Here is a 20,299-nt window from a genome sequence, read left to right as displayed (position 1 = left end):
GCTGGACATTAATAGCAACCGACACTTGATGTACTTGACATGGTACACTGGGCAGCACGAATCTGTAGCTGATTATTTGTCAAGACTCTTTTCCTAACGGCAAACAGAAACACTGAACGTTAGTAACATTCCACCAACGGAAGAGGAGAAAACTGTCTGATTTAACGCAGGCCAGTCTTTAGCACATTAGAGGTAACACAATACGCACACTTGAAGAGGAAACGGGAAGGCCTGGGCTTTAAACCATTCATACCCTGTCGGTAACTATGACAACCTCCATCGTTCTCAGCCAATCACAATCTTGCTTTTCCGTCCCCGTACACGTTTTACGCCATCTTGAAATTACACCCGCAGTTTGTCAAGTCGCTCCCAATTTGGAAAGCACAACAACTCTTTTCATTATCGCCACAGTTTCCGGTATGAACAGTTCTCGAAACAAACCGACACAGGCAGTCGGCAAGGGACAAGCGGACGCAGACAGCAGTTCGGAGACGACCCACCGGGATCGAAAGATCGGAGGAGGTATGCTGAAGAAGCTGAAGTCGAGGCGCAGTCAAACGGATAAGTGGCCTGTGGTCACAGAGGATGAACTCCGGGCTCTGGGAAGAGATATTTCCCCGGACCATGTCCTGGGTCTCCGGGCTGTCACGGAGGGTAAGTTTTGTGAACGTTAACTTGGTTTTATTTAATACGGTTAAATCACACCACTCAACGGGCATCATTAATTTACCCAGAGCTAATTGTGGCTAAGCACCCAGTTTGCAAAACAGCTGACAATAGGTCCGCTAATTGTAAATGGATCTACTGGTTAATGTTGAATTAGTTAAATGCATAACGCCATATATCTCTGCTGTGAGTCAGGCATTCTCATTGTTTGTTTTGTTAACCAAAGAATAAGGATGTTCCCAGGGGTGCAGCTAGGAATTTGGGCCACCTAGAAGGACTGTTGTTCAGGGTCCCTTGTCCTTAAAGCTGCATTAATGTCAAGCAGCTGAAAACACAAGACTGACCTTATGATCTTAAAAAGATTAGAAAGACACAAACAGTGTTGCCATCATTGTTGCTAAAATTAGGGACTTTTCAGATACCTTTAGTGACTTTTTTTTTTTTTTTAAGTACCAAGCGACAAATCTAGCGACTTTTTGGACAAACCTCAGCGTCTTTCATGGATGACGGTCACCAGTACGGGCAAGAGGCACCTGTTTCTGTGTCTGCTCTGTTCAGTGAGAGCACCTCAGCTAACATAGACGAGAATGAGCTGCGCATGTGCAGGCTGTGCACTGTGTGAGAGAAAAAACAAAAATAAGATATTCTTTAGCTTCTTTCTCTCTGAGTGATCATTTTTACATTTACATAAATATAGGCAAAATTACAGCACAGCCTTTGTCTTTAAATTATATGTATGGTGATTTTGGCAGGATTTTGGCGGTGCTGAGAATCATCTTGGAAATGACTTGAAAGTTACTGCTGGTTAACATGTAGTCTAAATGGGCTGTGTTTCAGTCACTATTGCATACTTTTCCCTTGTCTGACAACAGAAACATAAAAATATGTAAATGAAAACAGGTGAATCGGGAATTTGGCTGTATCAAAATACTGTGTGAGAAGCAACCAGATGTAAAGACCATTTGACACTAAGCAGAGCACAACGCATTGAGGTGACAAACATGGTAATTAGTGCATGATGTCATCCCGTAACATTTAGCAACTTTTCAAGCAGGCGTTAACCACTTTCCATTGAAAGTGGTTTGCAACACTGGACACAAACTCATTCACAGCTATGTTTCTTACCACCTGTCGAATGTAGGTCTGCCCACTAAACGTTTAGCTTTATTTTGGTCTCCAGCCATTTGTGAAGGTAATAGTCACAGACTTTCTCGGTTTGCCATTGCTGGCAGAGTTTATTCATCCAAACATCTTCATGCAACTTTAAGTAGTTTAAATGGACGTTTTTATACAACCTTTCCACAACTGCTCTGCTTGAACCCTCTGACTCAAACCCCAGGGTCTGTCACCAGACACCCTGTCTGCAACAGTTGCAGCTAATGCTTAATGCCTCTCATTGTTTTTGGCTTTTTCACCGACCAGACAACAATGTCATTACTTCCCTTCTCTCTCACAACACTTTGTTGAGCCTGTGCTTTAGCATTACTCACCACAACTGCAGCTTGCCAAAGCTAGAAAACAGATACTGAAACCCTAGTTACTCATCAAGTGCTATCTCAGTTCTCTAAGTAAGGGTAAGCCTCTGTGCTCACAAAATTCATCCTGATGAAATATGAAAGACTCATTTTAAATATAATGTGACTGCTAATGGGTGGTTGCTTGTTAGATAATGATCTCACTTTTTATATGTTTGTGTTTTTCTTAACACAAACTTACACTTTTATTTCATGTTGCAGACTATCTTTGCAAACCTGAAGACAATATCTACAACATTGACTTTACACGTTTCAAAATCAGAGATCTGGAGACAGGGACAGTCCTGTTTGAGATTGCCAAGCCTCCCAACAGTGGTAAGTGATGTATTAACTTTTGCCACCCAACCAAGCTTAATATCCTTAAAATGTAGGATAGACACAAAGGAAATGTACAAATTATGGGCCCACTTATAGATGCTACTATTATAAATTTCACACGGAGATTTATTTCTTGCAACAAGCCATTTTTTTCTTGTACAGTCAGAGTTCTGTAAAGTTTGTAATTGCAAACTTACACCTTCTTGCAGTGTGAATACTCAATAACTGTTTTTGTAAAGCTGTCCTTTTGTAAGTTGACCAGTTTGGAGAGGCATATATATGTATATACATATATATGCAGCCAATTATTGTAATTTGGCCTATCCTGTCAATGTATACGAGTTAAATGAACATGTTTTCTGTATTAGGTCCTATGGAGAGTGAAGAGGAGAGTGGAGATGTAGACACTAGTGCAGGACGTTTTGTCAGATACCAGTTTACGCCAGCCTTCCTAAAACTGCGCACTGTTGGTGCAACGTAAGTAAAACCGACTATAACTTTCTGAATGAACATAGTTGTACATAGTAATCAACCTTTTGTATTGTCAGTGTCTTGATAGTCAGTTGTAAATTTTGTCTGTCTTGTTTGTTTCTTAACTACAGTGTCGAGTTCACAGTGGGTGACCGGCCAATCAACAGCTTTCGTATGATTGAGAGGCATTACTTCCAGGGGCGCCTTCTCAAGAACTTTGACTTTGACTTTGGCTTTTGCATTCCTAATAGCCGCAACACATGTGAACACATTTATGAGTTTCCACAGCTTCCAGACGACCTCAGTGAGTTCTAGTCTGTTGTGGTCAGCCACTTATTTCAATGTTACTGGGTTTATATTTTATATCATAATCCATAGTATAATAATCTTTGTTTTTTTGTCCCTCACTCCTTCTAGTTCGCCTAATGGTGGAGCACCCTTATGAGACCAGATCAGACAGTTTCTACTTTGTGGACAACAAACTCATCATGCACAACAAGGCAGACTATGCCTACAATGGTGGTCTGTAATACCTGATGTGAAAATGTGTGCAATACCTCCCAGGGGATTGATTTCTCGGATTACAACCATCAGAAAGCTTTTCAGTGGACAGAAGTATTCTCTCCTTTGTGGACATTCCTACAAACATGACAACATACTTCAGAATCAACAGACCACATCTGCCTTGTAATGAAATCATGGATCCATTCATCAGTACCTCTCAGAGCTCAGTTTCTGGGACTCAGAGGAATGTTCTGTTAAATATTTCTCTGTTAAATCTGATTGAAGCCTTTTTGTTCTGTCTTTCAGTTTGTCATACAAGTATCATGTTACTGCTTGAACACTTTTTGCCTTTTTTTGTCTCTGTCTCTGCTGGAAAGGGACACTTTGAGTCACAGACTTTCTCATGGCAAAGCCCATAGACTGTGTTAGTTACTACTTCATTTACTTAAATATATAGATGTTATCAGTTGCAGTTTATTTGAACCACCTCTTGCCATTGACCGCTGTGTTTCCCATATGGAAAAGCGAGCATTAACTAGATGTTTTACAGTATTGTTAGTCATAGATGATCATGTAGCACTAGTTGAAATTGTTTGAGTTTCATTGCTCCTTAGATATCTACTATCAGTTGTGAGTAATTGGGACTGTTTTTGTTAGATATTTAAGCTTGATGTTCATTTTATATGGTACATTGTTAGGTTGACCAATCTCTTCAACAACAGCATGCAGTCCTTTCACAATTTCAGATGTCATCTTCATCTTGCTAGAATCTGTTACATTTTTATGACAAAATCTTTTTAACATCATGGCTGTCGACTGGGAATCTAGTGCCTGTCAAACTCTGGGATACCTGAATAGGACATGGTAGCAGCAGAATCTAAGTTACTGGACTTGATACATCTTTCTTTAAATGCCGTCCATGTCTAAAACTATTTGATCTGTTTACCCACTCCAGTGTGTAATCACAGATATTTAATCCCTTGAGGTCTGTTTTCCTGGTTCATTTGGTACAACAGCACTGTGAATCCCACTCTGAAGGAGTTGACTTTGGCCAATGGTGTGGTGTACCTATTAGTAGCATACAACTTGACAGTACAGAGATTTGTAGTTTGGTAGTTGATTTATTTTTAATCAGGGTTGATTTATTTTTAATCAGGTCCTGGGGTAGATACAGAGGTTGACCTGTCTCTTTCTATTCATGGAAGCCCTGCTTAAGGACCATATCGGTGGTTTTGTACAATTTATTGTAAATGTTCTTCGTTCACTACAAATTGTGTAATATTTTTATTACACACAAGTCTATTAAGTACTATGTAATGAAACTTTTCACAACAGTCCTGCAATAAATCCTACTTAGTTAGAGCTATTTGTAAGTTTTGCTATTGCTACAAGGCCAGCTTTAGCATAAACAGCTGTTTACTTACCAGTCAGCCATCATTGCATTTACAGTACAAGAGGTTATACACCCTCTGAGCAGGGCTGCTCCCTCAGGGCAGTCTGAACGATACATTGACTCAGTATTGGAAAGTGAAGAGATGGGTCAATTGGGCTGCAGCTAGCTAGCTGGTTAGCATGCTAATTTCAGAAGAAGAAAAGAAGTGATAGAATTAAAAGCAAAAAAGGACTTGGTTTCCACCACTGGAGACCGGTCTTGGTGAGTAAAAGAATGAAGTGTGATGCTGAACCTGCAACGTTTCTTCTAGACTGTTAAGTAAATAGCTGTTAATGCCACCATTGGCTATATAGCATTAGCAAAACTTACAAACAGCTCCCTTAAGCAGCTAATGCTTATTTGTTGACACTCAGAGAAGTGTTCATTCAAGTTCATGGCCATTCAGGAGGCACTGATACTGTTAAATTATTCTGCATATACTAAAAGGTCTTCCTTAAATCTGGTAACTCGGTGTAAAAGTGTCTGATATACGCCATGAATCACTCAACAATGAAAAGCTTGAAAATAGTCACTGCTTGCAATGTAAATATCCACTGTGATTATCTAGTTCAATATTACTGATTTTCATATTGCACAGAAATGAATGAAAATCAGCAGCTACCTGAAAGGCTGGAAGTAAGTCTTAAACCTTGTAAATGGTCACAATTGCTCTAAGAGTGGGATATGTAATTTGCAGTTAATCGGTTAAATCATGCAAAACCACCGAAACGGTCTGATAATCTTTTTCCATGCTCAAATGATCTGGGCTTCCTTTTACTGTACATTGTAATATTGATTCCCTGTGCCTTGTATCCAGGCGTTCATTGTGTTTTTTAATGTCTGAGAACCTTGCGTTTCATCCTGCTGAAGGCAAGCGCTGCAGTACGATGCTTCTCTCACCCAAAATAAGATGAAGGGAAGAGAATTCAGCTCTTCACATCACACTCTCTGATGAATATAATATTTTACAGCATCTTGCAGTACTGCCATGTGTGAAACAAGGGACATCATATAGCCTAACATAAGACATTTCATATACTCAACGTGTTACAAAATTGTCATCATTACGTACCCATTAATAACATTCAACAAGTGTGATGTCAGGCACACACGGCCGTAATCTTTGCTCCATGACCCTATACAACCTCAATTGTTTTGCCAGTTGGACTCAATGGGTGTTTGTCGGTTGAACTGCTGGGAAGCAGCAGTGATGGTGTAGTAGTTCATAACACTACATTTGTTTTGCCATACAGTATCAGTCAGTGGTATTTTATCTTAAATTCTGATTATCTAAATGCCTTGAGAAGTGAGTACACTTTGTGTATCTGCACAAAAAAGACTACATGACTGACTGTAATTCCTCTTTTTATATTGGCTGCTTTTACAAATGATACACGTCATATTAGATTTATTGTTAATAAAAATGGCTGACAAAACATATTCACATTGAAAAGCTAGTGCTCTTAATAAGTAGATTATCAGGGATTTTTGGGGGCTTTCCTGTCTTCCAGCTGGCTTCACAAATAGCATGAATAATAAACAATAAGCAGGTAATCTGATCATGTGGCATGTCCAGGACACTAAAACATGGTTTTATCAATGTATATTTACACTATGTCAGCTATATTTGTACCTCACAAAATATAAGCAAAAAATAGCAAGTTGCTGCAGCTGATATTTTTAAACCCACATGATTTTATCCCATTGTGTTTTTTTTTTTTAATTTTTAGTATGACATTATTCTGGCGCCATGTTCATTTTTTAAAAATTTCAAATTGATTCTGATCTCCACTCCTGAAGTTTAAATTGCTTTACCTTTCATGAAATGTTGTCATTTTTGCACAAGCTCTTGTTTTTCAAGATCTTTGAACTCTGTAATCACAACGAGGATTTTAATGAACCTGTCAAGACTTGTTTTATATTCTTGTTCAGATTGTTTCTCTAAGTTGTATGAATTCAGCGATGAATAAAAACGCACAGGCTATCTGAGAAATTAGATTTTTTTCTGTCCGCACGGTTCCCGTTGGCGAAGACACTACATTACCCACAATCCTCAGCACAAAACAAGACGACACCAGCAGCAGCACATGCCTTATCATGGCGGCCCCCGTTAAAAAGATGGTTGGTGTCTCTGACGACTCCAGCAGCAGTGACGATGAAGCGCTGAAGAGATGTCAGGAGGCGGTTTGGGAGACACGACCTGTCAAAGACAAAGGTGAAAGTTTTTTTGTCGTTTTGTTTCTCGTGAGGGATCCAGTCAGCAGTAATGCACCACCGATAAACTCCTGCAGAAAAACGACATTAGGCTGGTGAAGACCACCCCATAATATTTCTGATTCGTGTATAGAGGAGTTAGTTGTAATTCAACATTGGCTAAAGTTGCATAACTGTCAAAAACACACATTTTACTTGTGTGAGTCCAGTGCCTTCCTCTGACCCAGTGGTCTCCAACTGATTTTAGAGCTCTTCATGTCTTATATCGCTTGTTACATTTATTCAAAACACTCAAACACATCTCCAACCCAAATCAGATGAATAAGATAATTTAACAGGTCATCAAATATCAACATTCAAACCTCACATTTTGTACCTAAAACATCTGAAACTCACATCAGACAAAAATCTGAATCATGTTTCAGTCAAACCTGAACAGGCAGACATGATAACCCCACTGCAAATAAACGTCCTTAAATCTGCTGAGAAACCAGAGAAAAGAAGCTCCTCAGTCAGTAATCCAGTGAGAGGTACATAATAAACAAAAACATAACATTGCTATTTCAGCACATTTAATTTTCAGACATGTCAACAAACATGTTGTAAAAAAACCACAAAAAACACAGGGCTCAAGTTGAACCCCACAGTTTAACTCACTGTATCCATAGCAACACATTTCCTGTTTGTTGGAAAACTTTAGTTTATATGTTATCAGAAGAGTTGCTATCACTGCATGTCGCCTACAGTAGATCTGATGTAAACAAACTTGATGTTAACTCATTGGACTGACAACTGACAAATAATTATTTGGTGTTGAAGAGCGGGTGTGTGTTTCTGTATTTGATTAGTCGCGTTTGGAAGAGATTTACTGAGTGAAGCTCTGTTGATTAAAGATTGTACTATCCATCCATGGTTTATACAGACTATATTCTCTGAACCTTTGGGTAAGCTTCTCTAAAACGGGGTGAGCTCCGGAGACCCCTGCTCTGACCTCTTGCAGTGTATGGGCTTTAACTTGCTGCTAGTCTGTAAAAACAGTGGTGGAGTACTTCATTTACTACATTTATGTCTCTGTTGATGACTGTAGCTGTCTTTGTGTATTTTCAGAAGGAGACAGTGATGTGAAACAGTCGAAACGGTATGTCTTTCTCTCAAAATAACCAGCCATTGTGCAGACAGCAGTAGTGTAATGTAGTCTGTATCCACACACAGTTTTAGTAGCCTTCATTATTAGCCTTTCAACTGCAGATACCATAGGAAGTTCTGTAGACCTTACTGTACTTATCCCTGTCACAAATATAAAGATTTTTCATCTGCAGCTTGAAGCATCCCCCAATGAAAATGATCGGTTGAATTAAGAAAAATAAGCAAGTTTCATTATTGTCTTACTGTGTCATAGTGTTGTTGTCGCTGACCATGAACATGATGGCAACGAGCTCCAGGTCAGTCAAGGGTTTCGAACACATGTTGCTAAAAAGTTGGGACATCTTCTTGACAGGTAAGTTGTTAGAGAAGTTTAACATGTCAAAGTGATGCATTTTTTCTTTTTAGTTTTGTGAGGAAAGGATACATGCACATTTTTACACCTCTTTTATGCTATATGTTTGTTACTGTAAGTTGCATTACAGAAACACAGACCAAAACTTCATCCTATGTGCAATCAGCAAAATGTGATGATGATGACGACGATGATGAAGGTAATGTTTCTCTGTCTTATTACCCTTATTGCTTTTATGATTTTTAAGCATGGCTACCTACGCTTTTTTTTTTTTTTTTTTCAGGATTTCGTCTGTTTTCTACATCAGTCCCAGGACAGACAGCCGAGGAGCCTCCAGCCCCCGTGAGGCGTCGACCAGTTCCTAGCTCAAGGTTATTATTCATTATATTTTCTTTAAAATGTTGATTTGTTTAAATACTTGAGAATTTAACATTATGTATTTCTTTGTCCTTCACAGTGACAGCGACAGCGAGATGGAAAATAGGCTGAGAGAGGCAGCGGTGGCAGTCACAGATCTCTTACCCTCGTTGACACTGCCCTCTACACTCTCACGTCCCTCGGCGGAGCCGCCCTGCTCAGGAAAAATAAAGAAAAAGAAAAAAGAGGCAGAGGGAGAAGACAGCCATGTTGTCAAGAAAAAGAAAAAGAGGAAACAGAATCAAGAGGAGCAGGTGGACTGTGCAGTTTCTCCTCTTAATGCTCAAAGCAACGGTGAGCACGAGAGCTCAGAACAGGAAAACACGCAAGTCAAAGTAAAACGGAAAAAGAAAAAGAAGCGAGAAGGAAACACAGTGGAAGAAGCTTTGGACTGAATTTCTTGTGACTAACCTTTTACTGTTATAGGATGTTTGTCTATGTTCCAGTCAGCCATGTTCTGTCACAAGCTTGAAATGATTGGGTGGTGAGATATTCAAAACATTTGGGGGATATTTTTGGAAGCCATTTTTTTCATCAAAAATCTTTTAATACCATTGTCTTGGTTATTCTTCAAATAGCCTTTACTTTGAAAGAGACTCATTAAAATGTGAAAAAAGCATTTGAAGGCAGTGAGTTAAAAAATAATGCAGGTAACAAGTGCTTCATAAGTTTCACCTGAATTTACAATCTCTGAATATTACAAAACATTATTTTAATAAAAATACATTTTTGTGTTGATTTTCAGTTGATTCCCTTGAGTATCAAATCTTCCACATCTTTAACGTGCATCCTTGTTCACATTGCAGTTGTATGGCGTTTGCATCCGAGAGTCTTTGAAACATCATGTCCCCGTGGCCCCTGACTCCAGGTTTCTGTGGGAGCTTAACACCAGAGGTAGCTGTCTGTCACAAAACTGAGTCCAGCTGATAGTGAGGAGACGCTACATTCCCACAGCACTTCTACTGTGCAGTCGAGACCATTTGTGTAGGAATGTAGGAGCTGATATCTGTTGGTGAAGGCGAGAGGAGGTGGGACTGATGGCTGTCTGTCGTCTGAGAGGCAGGGTACAGCTCCAAGCTCTCAGAAGATGCTGATGACAAAAAATGAGAAAAGTAGTTTATTTGGACCGTAAAGCAAAATTAGTTCTGAATGTTTCTTTGAAGCACAGAGATATAAGTACTACATACAGTGTCATTATCGTTAATCACATTTAAAACATCAATTTAGAACATTTTTTTCAACTGCGTACTGCTCAGGCTTCATAGCAGAGGTTTGAGTGTTTGTTTTCTTTGGGTTCCTGCCTGTGTAGCTGGATCTAGAGGCCATGTTAAATAAAGCTAAGGTTAAAACTATTATTGATTATCATATGAAAAATTAGTTTGGCAAGAATGCTGGGACATCAATACCAGACTAGGACTTCTGCACGATATATAAGGCCTCAATCAAACACTTCTTGAAAAAGGTAAACACCCAACTGGATTATGTTCACACTATGACCAACAAGAAGAATTTTATTGGTGGAGCCAGCAGCTGTTAGCTTATCTTAACATTAAGACTGGAAACGGGGGGAAACTGGTAGCCTGCTAACTACCAGCAATGCTCACCATCATCAATTAACGCTTTATATCTTGTTTCTGTAATCTGCACACAAATTGAAATTCCAAAATGACGTTATGTGTCGTACATTTTCTTATAGTGACTTCCTGAATGAACAGGTAAGAGAGTGGTACTAATCTCACCTAATGTGTGGAAGAAAGACCAACGCAGTCCCCAAAATGTTCCTTTAAAATTTTTGTTAGCAGTTGTTTGAGTTTATGTGATAAAATTAATTAGAGAATTTCATTTCCAACAAAACATTATTCCAGAAGATTATAATTTCTCAAATTCATCCCTCAGATTAATCCCAGATAATTTTACCCACCCCAAGGTTCACACAGTGTAGAGCAACTTTAATGTATTCTCATTGACTGTGTCATGTTGAATGATGAATGTTGCTCTGAAATGGTCAAAAATCATTGATAGGGAGAATATCTGTTGAGGACCAGCGATGTCACAGGAAAAGTAAGCATTTTCTTAAATTCACATTTTAGGCATTAAAAGTAGGAATTGTCAACATCATTAAATACACCATTTTAAATACATTTACTAATTCATGAATAAATAATAAAATTTGAAAAATGATTTGAAAAGCTATTTCCTGGATTCTCTCCTCAATTTCCTTTTCCTATTAGCTAATAGACCAGCCCAGTCATTTAGCTTCTCCTTTTAGCCTCTCCATAGTTTTTCAAATTCTATTATTTATTAATGAATTAATATTGATATTGATATTGATATTGATATTGATATTAATATAATTGTTCATTTATAAATTCTTTTTACAATTCCTATTTTTAATGTCTATTAAAATATTAAATTAAGGAAATGCTCTATTACTTTTCGGGTGACATCCCTGGTCCTCCATAGATATCACTTTGACATTTGCCTAACTAGACATGACGTCAATTCAAAAATGTTGTAGTACAATGCAGGTGTCTGGGATTACACCTGGATTTAAAGCTGTGTACCTGGCACAGGTGTGTTTGGCTGCAGATGCAGAGAATCCTCCTGTAAAGGTGGGTCCGTCTGTTCCTCAGGATCTGCTGTTAGAATCTAAACAAAACAAAAAAGAGGACAATTTAGCAAATGTAATATGAGAGCAAATATTGCTTGTTATGACCTGGCTCAGGCGGCCACAACAAAAGGCAGACACCATCATCCCATTGCGCTGAAGCCTTTTTTTCCTAAACTCGGAAGCCCATCAGGCCTGTTACCTGTCTGACGGCAGCGAGGCTGGTCAGGGTCCCCAGGCTGCTGCTGTCAGTGATGACCATGGCTTGTGACAGCAGACTGGACGAATGGTACTGGGGCGAATCCGACTTGTTGTACACTGAAATGAGGAGCACATGAATGAAATCCTTACTCAACATAACATGTTAAACTCATGTCTTTTTATTGGTGAAGCCTTACTGTGACATGGCAGCTGCGCCATGGTTGCCATGAATGGACTGGCGCCCATGTGACTCTGAAGCTGCTGTGATATTGGCTGCTGTGGAGAGGCGTGAAGCTGCTGCTGGAATGAGATTGGCTGAAGCGTGGTGAAACCTCCCCCTACATTGTTTATAACAGGTACAGTCTGAGGCTGCGTGGAGGCTAAACCTGTGAAACAACAGGCAAAGACACGCTTCTCAGATTTTTATTTTTATTCTTACATGGAAAAGAAAGGAAACTAGCGAGCAAATGTTACCAATGAGAAGTGAGGACTCCCCCAGGCTCATGATGCTGGGCAGTGAGGCCATGATGAGGCCCTGTGAGGAAGCAGGGGAGGCAGACAGACTGTGTAGGGAGGTCAGAGTGCTTACTGGGGGCAGTGGGCCTCCACTGGACACCTGAGATCAGAGAACAACATGGTCATCACAGCACCAGGGCATGCATGTAGCCTATACTCTAAACTAGAGAGGAACCATGACACACTCACCGACTTGGGGTTGTGGGTCTCGAGGAGTGTGTGGCTTGGCTCCAGTTGGACAGGGCTGACTGCGAGACGTCCCACTCTCTCTCCTCCGCTACCCCTGGCTGAGCTCACAGTGTCACATAGGATTTGCTGGCTGTATTTCACACCTGGAATACAACACAAGTCAGTCCCCAAAAACACAACATCTAGAGATCTGGCCAAGGCAAGTCCAACTTTGTATGAACAGATCACTCATTCTTTGGGAGGCAGTTTTGATTTCACTCTTAAATTTCACTTTGTCTTTAAACTTTGTCCTGCTTGAAGGTTGTTAGGGTATTACCGTGCTCGGGACTTGGTGGAAGGTTGAGGTTGGAAGATGAGGCTGATTGGTTGGTGAAAGGCGTGTCGAGGGCCAGTTTGTGACGGAAGGCCTCCTCTTTGCGGCGGTTGGCGAACCAGTTGTACACCCGAACTTCAGTAACCAGGTTGGAGCCCAGTCCAGCCAGCTGAGAGGGGGACACCCCCCTCTGGAGACACTCTGCCCTGAGAGAGGAAGGGCATACTGATACATGGCTTTACATTTCAAAGGCCCAAACTATCTCTTTGAGACTAGATTTTTTTCCGATTGGTGAATTTAAGCTAGTCAGCTACAGTTATTAAACATAGGTTAGTGTAGGTGTTCGCTCATGCACCAGACAAACCCACCAGGGACACACATGTTTTTCATACTATCATGTCTTTAGATATTGGGTAAAATGACCAGTAGTTTTTCTTTAGAGATACAGCAGTTTCAGCAGTCTTGTGACATATAATAGTTTACTGATCACTGAAAGCCTGTACGTCTACAGCCATGCTAGTGGCTTTGTGAGACCTTACTTGGACACAGCAGTGCTTTGAGCTGTCAGTTAAATGGGACCAAACCACACCCACATAGTCCTGATGCTGCAGATTAGTTTGAACTGTTTTCCTCTCTGACTTTAATTGTTATCGTTGCTAATCTAGTCATATTATATTGTCATAGAGAAATATGTGAGATCAGACATCATGTTTCAGCAAGGTTGTAAAAATAGGTAGAAAATATAACTGTTTGGTCTTAGCGCCATCACTGTATCTCACCTGTTACACTCCTCCACCAACCCCTCTCTCTCCTCCTTGCTGGGGTTCTTCTGTCGTTCATAGGCATGGAAAAGGATCTGCAGGGATGCTGGACCCCACTTGAACCTGTTCCTCCGTCCTTTCTTGGTATCTTCTCCTTGCTCCTCCAGTGATGCAAGGCCATGTTTGGCATTGGTAAACTCTGAAAGGAAGTGGTAGCGTGTTATTCTTTTTCTTTCTTTTCTTTTTAAAATTTTCTGTCTCAGTCTCCTAGAGAACTGACATTTGATGAGTGTGTGAAAAGGTGTGTGTTTGTGAAACATGAACCGTGTGTGAAAGCAGAAAGGAGGGACTTTGCAGCTCCACAGCTGCGTCAGTACTCACGCTGGCTGATCTCGCACTGCTTCTTGACGTACCAGCTGTACAGAGCAGCTCTCTTCTGGTTCTTCATGGGCGTGCCTTTGTTGAGGTGCTGGGAGAGGTGGGACTGGTTGAGTCCTGTGGACTCCACCACCTCTCTCTGAGGGAGGTTGTGCTGCTGCATGTAGCTTTTCACCATTTTTGCAACATGCCAGGGGTCCTCCCTATAAGAGAACGACATCATGTCTGTGTGAACTTGCCTCGTACATCCGCTTGTGCATTTTTATTTATTTAAATCTTCTTGTGTATTTTTATTTATTTACATCTTGTGTATTTTTATTTATTTGACTGATTATTTTCTTTTCCCAAACATTTCTGGGTATTTCTGATAGTTAAACCCCTTCTAGAAAAGTGCTAAACAGGCACAGTTTGTTACAACATTAGATATAAAGCATGGCCACTGAGAGCGAAGTAGAGAGAGGCGTATTGACAGAGAGATAAGGGAAAGCACACAGGGGCAAAGTCCAGCCCTTTCAGATCACTGGAGGGGAAAAAACATGTAAAAGGTTTATGAAGCCTAATTTAACGCTTTCTAACTGTCAAGTCAGGAGCAGTAAAAATACACAAAACTGCAAAGAACCCTAACTTTAACAGATTCAAGTTCACCCCACAAATATTAATTAGGTATTGTATTAATAAAACGTAATAAAATATTTTTAAACAGCCTGTCAAAGAAAATTTTATAACTATATTTTACATTTCAATAAGTTGCCCAATAAAAACTTTGTGTATTATAACAAATATTAATCTTATAACTGAGTGTAGAACTATCACTCATGCGTTGTGTAAACATAATCTCACATGACCAGCCCTACTCCATTAATCTTCACCTATGCGTGTAGCTTATTTATTAAGAAATGGCCAGAGAATAATGATGGAGGTGGGTAATTAGTAACTAGCAAAGGAGGAACCCTCTTTAAATTCGCCTCAGGAGCCAGTTTGCAGAGAGAGACAGGCAGAGAAGCAGGGGAAGGAGGGAGGAATTGGTAAAGAGAGGAGAACCAAGCTTTAGAAGAATAAAGGAAAAAAGAGGTTAACGGGAAAAATTGTTGTTTCCACTCTCAGGTGCTTAGTTTTGATGGTGCCAGAGGTCAAAGAGAGATGGGGGCATCAGAAACAGTGCTGATGACGTGGTGAGGGCATTTTTTAATTTTACCTGATCAGGTCCTATTGGGAGGCCCAGACAAATTGCTGTGTGAGAACAGCAGTTAGTGAGAGATTAAGGTGGTTTTCCTGTTGCCATGGAGCTTCCAGAGAAATGCTCGGATCTACTTACTGCAGTAGCCGGTCGACTTCAACCCTCAGTTTGGCTGCCTCCTCTGGGGGAAACTTCTCCAGCTCACGGAATATGGGCGGTGGGAAATCCATTTCTCCCTCCTCGGAGCTCTCTCCATCCCCCCTCTCTCCCCTCTCGGCGCCAGCGCTCACCCTGTCTTGCTCCAGTTCCCCCATGGCTTGGACCAGGACGTCCCGAGACAGTCCAGATCCCAGCAGGGCCCAGATCAGCTGCTCCTGAAGGGCAGTCAGACGACTCGGCCTCGCCCTGGCTGCCCTGGTAGTATCCTCTCCCTCCATTAGTCTGTTGCCTTTCCTCGCCACTGCCTCGCGAACAAACACTGCTCTCATGTGCACTACCACACTCAAATGAGAGCCAGGCAGCCAGCGTTGGGCCTCATTATATCTGTAGTCCCTCTTCAGCTCCACAGAACGTATACTTTCATTTTCCTCTGTGTTGAATTTCCTCCTGAGCTGTCTGGTTTTAGCTCTCCACCTGCTGTTTTGCTTTCAAAGGTCAATTTTCTTCTTTTTTCTTTTTTTTAACCTTCCTCCTCTTCACCCCCTCCTCCTTACATGCGCCCTGTGAACTTTGTCCTCCCTCCCTCAGTCCCCAACAGTGACCAAAGTGCAATTTAAAAACAATAAATAAATGTGAAGGGATGTTGCTGTGGCAAACAAAGCTGCGAAGGCAAACAGATAACCTCTGAGCGCAGACTTAGAAGACAAAGAAAACATAACAGAAAAGTTGTGAGGTGCAGATATTTCTGATTTCACACTGAAACTGACTTTTGGGGGGAACAAAATCATCCTTTTGTTTGAATTGTGGATATTTCCAAACTTGAATTTTGAAGCATTTGGTTAAAACAGTCAATTGTAGGCCAAGTTTAACACAATAAAGGCACAGACCAACATCAGATTAACTGAATAGAAACATGGCTTCACCTGTGCTATGCGCCACTTGAGAGTGCTGTTGTGTCATCTATACATCAGAGCAGCCCAGTCTGGGAATGTATCTCTGTACTACAGTCACTTAATGTTGTGGGCTATTACATCATTATTATTTTTTATTGTTTTAAAATCAGTATCCTCTTTTAAATTACTTTTACAGTCTTTTTATTTGTTTTTTGTTTCTTTGCATGTATGTGTTTTTATGCTTGTATACAGTTTGCTAAAAAAAAAAAACAAACTCAAAATCCTGCGTAAGTAAAAGTACAGAAGTATTATCACAAAATACTTAAAGTATCAAACCCAAAACTGTGATTTGTATATTATTACATAAGATATTAAATCGTTAATATTGAAAATGAATGTGAAAATTGCATTGTATTTTTATTTTTTCTTGCTGGTTGAGGTGGAGCTAGTTTAAACTTTTTTATGTTTGGTTAGATATTCAAAACCGACATATTAAAATGAAGCCATGTGAAATCAATGTATCTTTAGTGGAGCTGCAAACAATTCATAGACATCAGAAATGTAACCCCAAATAGACACTGATTTATTATGAGAGTACACAAGCCAAAACGCTTGGGGACCTCTGGCTCAGTATTTAACAATGTGTTGTATTTTATAAGCTTGCATGTTTGCATGGAAAAATCTTTATATGAAAAATGAATAGCAATTATATCTGTCAAATAAATGTAGTGGAGTAAAAAGTGCCGTACAACACTTGAATAAGTTACTTTCCACCACTGGTAACATATTTTATGGTTTACTATTCTCACTCTTTGCGTGTGAATATGACTTTGTATCTGTATTGTGACTTTTTTATTTTCCTTGTAAAGCACTTTTTGGTTTGATTAATGCTTCAAGAATAATCTTCTGTTATTACCGCTATGTTATTATTTTACACTTCATTTACTCACCTGTTGATATTGTAACTACTCTCTTATCTTTGTTACCACTCATCTCCACAAACACTCACCTTTCCTTTCATTTTGATTTTGAGTTAAGGATCTTAATGTCACAGAAAACTAAAATAATGTAATTTTAAAACTCACTGACCTGAGCCTCATAATAAAAACCAGCTGTGGGCATGTTTGAACTTTCAGCTTCCCCCACAGGTAGGATAACTAAAGTATTTTTCTTCTTCTCTATGTTTGGTACAGTCTGAGTTTTTTTTGTATTTCCAAATTCAAGATTACTTTGTCTTTGTTTCACCCCCTTGTGTTTTCTTCATTTTTGTTTTTTTTTGTCAAAGAAAGTTGGCTAGAATGATAAGTTGGCAGCAGACTGGAAAGGAAAGAGGGCAAACTGAATGTGAGAAAACCTTTAAGAGTTAATGTAGTCCTTTATCTTTTCCCTCTCTCTTTCAGTGTAAAACGCTCACTTTCTCTGCCTGGATCACCTTATCCCATTCTCAGGTTCAGCCTATCAGCACCTTTTTGTGTGGAGCTGGTGTTACCCCACCCCACCCTTGGGAAGATGGCATTATACTGTATTTGGAAGGGTAACAGAGCTCCCTCTATCTCCCTGAGACATGCCACTGACCTGTAATTAAGTCCCATTGTACTATTCAGAGGAAACTCCTCACCAAACCGGACAGAGGGCAGTGTGTGTGGATTTCCAACAGCTCAGATACCGCTGTGACTAATGCTCCACCACACAAGCTGGGTTTATCAAAAAGGACCACATGCAGCACACATTAGAGCTTGCATTTTCTCTCTACACAGAAACTCAAAGCTATGTTGATTGGTAATGACATACAATCCACACTGTCCATCTCTCATTAGTGAGCCATTGCTGGCTTCTCTGTATGTGTTCTCACTGCTAGCTCTCTCTCTGTCTCTGCCTCAGCCTAGTCCCCACCACCACCTCATCCACAACCCCATCCCCAACCCCGCCATTCAACCCCATTGATCATGCATGCAGAAATTTAACACACCCCTTAATTCCTGTCCAAATAGCGCCTGTCCCACTTCCAGAGCTTCATCTGCTCATCTGCAGAGGGTAGAGTCGGCCTGTGAGCGGGCAGGACACACTCAGTGAGAATGAACTGTGTTAGAGAGGACAATCACAAATCTAAATCTGTGCCCAAACATCCTGCGTTACACACTCTCAGCTTGTAGTGGTGCTCTGAAACACAGACGCATTGTGAGGACATAACCAGCACTATTTCTGCTTGTTCCTATGTGTTTCAGTGTCAGCATGCACAAAAAGCTCCTAAACTCCACAGACTTCACACTGCAAACTTTGCAAGAAACTCTGAGCCTCAGGTAGGACAGCATCCATTTTATACCCGCAAGTCAAAGCCGCCATTGTCTTTGTTTGAATTGCTCAGGCTATTGATTGGCCTTAACGTTGGTTACCAGGTCACATGTTGAGTCAGTGTTGAGAAGATTAGCCGAAGCTGGCTTTGGTACTAATTAAATACTTAAACCCCAGCAATGAATGAGCGCACAGCACACAAACCTCCTGCTATACCACATAGCATAAGCCTGTTTGCATTATGGAAGTTGCATGAAGACAGACAGACACATTGCGAACGGTGATATCTAAAGCTGCAAACAACAACACTGATACAAGCCGGCTCTCCATAGACATTCACTTGAAATGATTCAACAAGAAGCCCAATGATGAATAGGAAAAGCTAATGAAGTTAGCTAGTAGATTAGCTAATATCAAGATATCAGCAAAGAGGATGTGAAACCATGTGCAAGCACCTCAGAATCACTAGTATATTAAAGGAGTAGTGTGACTTTATATTAGTGAGAAATAGGCTATATAAGGAAATGTACTTGATATTATTTAAACAGGCAACTGGAGGTGAGGATTGATAACCTGTTTCCTAATTCTGAGTGGTGGCCAATAGTTGTGAAACTGATTCACTCTGTGTCCTGATTGTTGCACTTTTAGGTCAACACAGCACTAATAGAGCAGCCTACCACCTGTTGAGAGTAAGTTATGTCTGTATTGTTTCTTACCAGATCAAAGTAACAGGCACATGATATTCATTAATATTTACATGAGGTGTGTCAGACTTTCACTGTAATGTGTAACACGTCATCACTGACGTTGCATTTTTTTTTTAAAAAGCACTCTCTAAACGGGTTAAGAGATAATGGCAATGATTGTAAATTGTGCCTGTTAACACTTTATTTAAACTAATATGGAAATTGCGTCAAGTTAGTCAAAACTATCCAGAATTTGAGAGGAAGCAAGGAGATTGTACCTTCATAATAAAAGCTTAATGTCTGTCAAAGCAAATACAGAGGTGAAGTTGAAAACTTCAAGCTATGAGAATCAGTTTTGAATTACTTAAGGTTTATATTTATGTTTTGTTCACTTTCAAGATGTTTTTTCAGTATGGTTGTTTTTACCAAGTATGCTTCCTGTCAAGTCGATCAGATCAATGTCTTTGTAAAATATGTTTTCGCTTTAAGCTTTATCATCATACAAGCTATTTTTTTTTCACTTAAAGCTGGTCATACCTCCCACTTTGACATAAAATAATATGGAATTTGCTGCAATCCTTATTCTATAAATTAACTCCAAAGACTGGTGAGCAGGACTCACAGTTTGTCCAAGGAAAGACCTATAAGCTACTGAGCATTCAGAACTAAAACAAGCGAGTGAAATTGTAATTCATTTATATGTATTCTCTAATTGATAGAGAGGGAATGTGTGTTGTTTGGATACTTTATATGGCTTCAGTTAGTTACCTCATTTAAGCTAAATAATCAACAATGAAATTTAAGGGGCAGCAATATATTATGCAAATTAATTTTAGATTACTTTGAAGTATTTTAGCAATAAAGAATAAAATTACGAAATCAAGGACATTTTGGACACTGTACTTGAAGTTCCCTTATTTAACATTTATAAGCGGTATAAACCTTCAATAAATGGTTGATAGCATGTGTCAATGTAGTTTATCAATGCTGTATTAATAATTTGACCTGACATGTTTAGAAATGTTAACTTGGGAGACTGAATGTCAAGTGTTACCAACATGTACTTTGGAC

General features: G+C 39.8%; 3 protein-coding genes across 3 annotated transcripts; 2 read left to right on the top strand and 1 right to left on the bottom strand.

The window, feature by feature from the left end:
• The first annotated feature begins 23 nt into the window (after positions 1–23).
• unc119b (unc-119 lipid binding chaperone B) lies at positions 24–4,898 on the top strand. Its single transcript, XM_022753970.1, has 5 exons — positions 24–654; positions 2,403–2,516; positions 2,888–2,996; positions 3,122–3,294; positions 3,408–4,898. The coding sequence occupies exons 1-5, from the start codon at positions 267–269 to the stop codon at positions 3,518–3,520; spliced, it is 897 nt and encodes a 298-aa protein (XP_022609691.1). The 5' UTR covers positions 24–266; the 3' UTR covers positions 3,521–4,898.
• Positions 4,899–7,021: 2,123 nt separating this feature from the next.
• cunh12orf43 (chromosome unknown C12orf43 homolog) lies at positions 7,022–9,540 on the top strand. The gene is made up of 6 exons (XM_022756674.1): positions 7,022–7,141; positions 8,248–8,278; positions 8,540–8,638; positions 8,758–8,837; positions 8,922–9,009; positions 9,096–9,540. The coding sequence occupies exons 1-6, from the start codon at positions 7,024–7,026 to the stop codon at positions 9,448–9,450; spliced, it is 771 nt and encodes a 256-aa protein (XP_022612395.1). The 5' UTR covers positions 7,022–7,023; the 3' UTR covers positions 9,451–9,540.
• Positions 9,541–9,618: 78 nt separating this feature from the next.
• hnf1a (HNF1 homeobox A) lies at positions 9,619–16,443 on the bottom strand. Its single transcript, XM_022756662.1, has 10 exons — positions 15,337–16,443; positions 14,025–14,224; positions 13,662–13,842; positions 12,886–13,088; positions 12,570–12,712; positions 12,339–12,480; positions 12,062–12,250; positions 11,866–11,981; positions 11,620–11,704; positions 9,619–10,145 (listed from the first exon to the last, which is right to left on the bottom strand). The coding sequence occupies exons 1-10, from the start codon at positions 15,684–15,686 to the stop codon at positions 10,015–10,017; spliced, it is 1,740 nt and encodes a 579-aa protein (XP_022612383.1). The 5' UTR covers positions 15,687–16,443; the 3' UTR covers positions 9,619–10,014.
• Positions 16,444–20,299: the final 3,856 nt, after the last annotated feature.

Source organism: Seriola dumerili, unplaced genomic scaffold (assembly GCF_002260705.1).
Source record: "Seriola dumerili isolate Sdu_G_001 unplaced genomic scaffold, Sdu_1.0 BDQW01000017.1, whole genome shotgun sequence".
NCBI classification, from domain to species: domain Eukaryota; kingdom Metazoa; phylum Chordata; class Actinopteri; order Carangiformes; family Carangidae; genus Seriola; species Seriola dumerili.
Note: the sequence above shows the minus strand (reverse complement) of the source record. Positions and strands in the feature narration are given on the sequence as shown.

Excerpts from the sequence above, each read along its gene's own strand:
- unc119b (XM_022753970.1), top strand. The coding sequence starts at position 267 with ATGACAACCTCCATCGTTCTCAGCCAATCACAATCTTGCTTTTCCGTC. Across the intron at positions 2,517-2,887 it reads TGCCAAGCCTCCCAACAGTG|GTCCTATGGAGAGTGAAGAG; the intron begins GTAAGTGATGTA and ends TTTCTGTATTAG. Across the intron at positions 3,295-3,407 it reads ACAGCTTCCAGACGACCTCA|TTCGCCTAATGGTGGAGCAC; the intron begins GTGAGTTCTAGT and ends CACTCCTTCTAG.
- cunh12orf43 (XM_022756674.1), top strand. The coding sequence starts at position 7,024 with ATGGCGGCCCCCGTTAAAAAGATGGTTGGTGTCTCTGACGACTCCAGC. Across the intron at positions 8,639-8,757 it reads TTGGGACATCTTCTTGACAG|TTGCATTACAGAAACACAGA; the intron begins GTAAGTTGTTAG and ends TGTTACTGTAAG. Across the intron at positions 8,838-8,921 it reads TGATGACGACGATGATGAAG|GATTTCGTCTGTTTTCTACA; the intron begins GTAATGTTTCTC and ends TTTTTTTTTCAG.
- hnf1a (XM_022756662.1), bottom strand. The coding sequence starts at position 15,686 with ATGAGAGCAGTGTTTGTTCGCGAGGCAGTGGCGAGGAAAGGCAACAGA. Across the intron at positions 12,713-12,885 it reads TCCACCAAGTCCCGAGCACG|GTGTGAAATACAGCCAGCAA; the intron begins GTAATACCCTAA and ends GTTGTATTCCAG. Across the intron at positions 11,705-11,865 it reads GCCTCGCTGCCGTCAGACAG|ATTCTAACAGCAGATCCTGA; the intron begins GTAACAGGCCTG and ends TGTTTTGTTTAG.